The sequence below is a fragment of the Mus caroli genome, chromosome 15 (assembly GCF_900094665.2).
Source record: "Mus caroli chromosome 15, CAROLI_EIJ_v1.1, whole genome shotgun sequence".
NCBI classification, from domain to species: Eukaryota; Metazoa; Chordata; class Mammalia; order Rodentia; family Muridae; genus Mus; species Mus caroli.
Window position 1 is genome coordinate 71323766 of NC_034584.1, and position 3004 is coordinate 71326769.

The 3004-nt window shown below is 50.2% G+C and overlaps 1 protein-coding gene across 1 annotated transcript in view; it reads right to left on the bottom strand.

The window, feature by feature from the left end:
- The window catches only part of LOC110310202 (apolipoprotein L2-like), a 10498-nt gene extending 7500 nt beyond the window's left edge, over window positions 1–2998 (bottom strand). Inside the window, exons 1-2 of the mRNA XM_021182941.1 lie at window positions 2787–2998; window positions 107–190 (exon numbers count right to left, since the gene is read on the bottom strand). Of these exons, the coding sequence (XP_021038600.1) occupies window positions 107–119 (13 nt within the window). The 5' untranslated portion in view covers window positions 120–190; window positions 2787–2998. The remainder of the gene's footprint in view (window positions 1–106; window positions 191–2786) is intronic.
- Between the last annotated feature and the right edge of the window lie 6 nt (window positions 2999–3004).

A 3004-nucleotide genomic window follows, 5' to 3' on the forward strand; every position in this document is an offset into this window, starting at 1 on the left:
CACCACGCCCAGCTTCATCTGTATCTTTGACTCCACAGCAGGCTCTCAGCACAGAGGCTCTGGCAGTAGTAGGTCATGTGCAGGAGTTGGGCACAAGACCGCTTACCTGGGGTGCCCATGACAGCTGCTGGGTCTAGGTGTCAGGCAGAGGACTTGACAGGTGTTCCTTACAGCTCACCAGGTGTCCAGGCTACAGGAGGAAAAAGCAATTCCCACAGCTTAGTGATCTGGGACCCACAGTTCTCGCAAGGGTGGCTCCCAAGGACCAAAAAACCTAGTTTTCTGTTTCCCTGGGCTTTGTCTTATTATGAAGCCTCCCTTGGGCTCACTGGCCCCGAGGATTGAGACCAGGAGAATTGCCATGTAATGGGGCAGGAAGAGAAAGAGAGAATGGGCATGCTTGCAGAGAAAGAAGAGAAGGAGAAGAAGAGCTCTGTCACTGTGATTTAATGAAGTCGATCTGTGGCTTCAGCCCTGCTGCCTTCTTCCCCAGTCAAGTCAGAGGACCCCTGTCCGGTTGGGGACACTGGAGAAGGCTTCAGTTTAGGACAAAGGACTGACTCTGCACACAAAAAGAGAGATGGAGAGGAATGTTCCGGTAGCCATCTGCAGGAGGAAACTGTGTATTTATTAATGGTTACTTTGTATACTCATTGTTGGGAAGAGATATCACCGCCAGGACAAGGCGGCCAGGACAAGGCTTTAAGCCGGGCAGTGGTGGCACACGCCTTTAGTCCCAGCACTTGGGAGGCAGAGGCAGGCAGATTTCTGAGTTCGAGGCCAGCTTGGTCTACAGAGTGAGTTCCAGGACAGCCGGGGCTACACAGAGAAACCCTGTCAACAAAACAAAACAAAAACAAACAAAAAAAAGAAAGCATTTAGCAGAGGCTTGCTTACAGCTTCAGAGGTTTATCATCATGGCGGGGAACATGGCGGCCTGGAGGCAGACAGAGGTGTTAGGGAAGTTGAGAGTTGTAATCCGTATCCACAGGTAGCAGGAAGAGAGAGACACTGGACCTGGCCTGGGCTTTTGAAAGCTCAAAGCCCACCTCTAGTGACAAACTCCAACAAGACCACCCTTCCTAACTCCTCCCAAGTATCTCCACACCCTAATGACCAAGCATCAGATATATTAGCCCATGGTAGCCCTTCCTAGTCAAGCCACCATCCTTACTCTCTGTGATGCTCTGGGCTCCTTACTCTTAGGTAATGAAGTTCTTACATTTAGCTGATGTGAGTGACTATTCCGTGTTGACAGAGTGAGGCCTTGAACCTGGGACTTTCTAATCCATATCCGACTTTCAGATGAGCAAGCTCGACTGTCTAAAAATACAGCACATTCCCCTCTGTTCACATTACACGTGTGCGGTGCAGTGTGTGTGTATAAACGGCTCTTCTGTATCCACAGCGCTGCCTTGTGCCAAGTACCAGGTCCTCGGTTTAGCAAATTCACTGGGGTCACCTGTGGCTTCTCAGGGACCACACCCTCCTTGCTTCTGTGATATCCTTGTCCTATCAGATCCTGGAGTCCTGCCTGGTCCCTGCCGGGCCGTGGGCTGCCCTGGACTCCTGCTTGTCTCCATGACTCCTGGGCCTTATCATATGTAAATACTACTACAGAGAACGTCCTCATTCCTGTCAGTGCCTGCATTTGAGATTATCCTTATGCTATTTGTATAAGTGAATGACTGGGTTAAAGGACGTTCACATCTAAACACAGGCCGAGTGTGAGAGTGTTCACTCCTTCGTTCTCACCGGTGATCAGGTGATTTTGCAGAGGGGTGGACCTCATAAAAACAGAAACAGAAACTGCACTGAGATTGCCTTGGGAGCTAAGGAAGAAGGAAAGAAACTGCGGTTAGCAGTATAGGGAGAAGGTGCCAGCCCCTCCTCCTGGGACCTGACTGAACTGAGAGTGAATGTACGTGTTGCTATGGTGAGAGCTGAAGCCAGTGGTGACTCAGCCTCAGAACCACTCTCCACCCTTCTAACCCACAACTCCCTTTTCTTGCAAAAGCTCTCCAAGTGTCCATGTAGCCTCGTCTGACTTCACATGCACTGTGTAGGCTGAGAGAACCTTGAACTCCTAATCTTAGGCCTGCACCACCCAAGTGCCAGGGNAGCAGCTGTGTCCCCCGACCCCCACCTCGCTCAAGCTTTCCCATACTCACATGAAGTCAAAAGATGATAGGAAGAGAATCTTTTAAGAAACGGAAGANCAGGTCAGAGTCTGAGACATGGCATGTGTTCTGAAGTCCCCTCCCCAAAGGGAAACCAAAGTCAGCTCCTGAGGCCCAGACTCCTGTTCAGTGCTGCTAACAGGGACTTGGGACTTTAGGGGACAGGGGTGGAGTCATCTCATCATTCGCAAGTAAAAAAAGAAAATCATATAAATACAAAGATNCACTTTAAAGCTCACCCAGTGGCCAAAGAATTTACATGTCGGGAAGATGTCTATTGATCGTGCTCTTGGGGCACATCTCCGCTGTAGCTGTCAGGTTGTAGGATGTGGAGTTTTATAGGACAGTCACAACACCCTGCCAGGCCTGTAGGATGCCCAGGTGGGGCCACACATCCACATCTCAAGCAGGCAGCAGAGTGAGCAGAGGAAACCATGTGCCGGGGTGTGAACATAGCTCAGACTAGCTCACTGTAAGGCCAGAGTGGGGTAGGGGGAACTGACCATCTGTCCTCATCAGGGNTCTCTAGAGCAACAGAGCTTACAGAAGGCATCTCTCTCTGTATATAGAATCATTAATATAGATTCATGAATTAGAATGACTNACAGGCTCTGGTTTAGCTAGTCCAACAAAGGCTGTCTATGCATGGCAGNTTGGAGACTCCCGTAGCTGCTCAGTCCACAGGGCTGGATGTCTCAGCTGGTTTTCAGTACACTCTGGAATCCAAGTGCCATAGTAGAAACGGACTTGCTAGTGAGGTGCGGCAGGCCGGCAAGAGCAAAAGCTTCCTTCTTCCAGTCTTTATGTAAGCTTCCAGCAGGCGT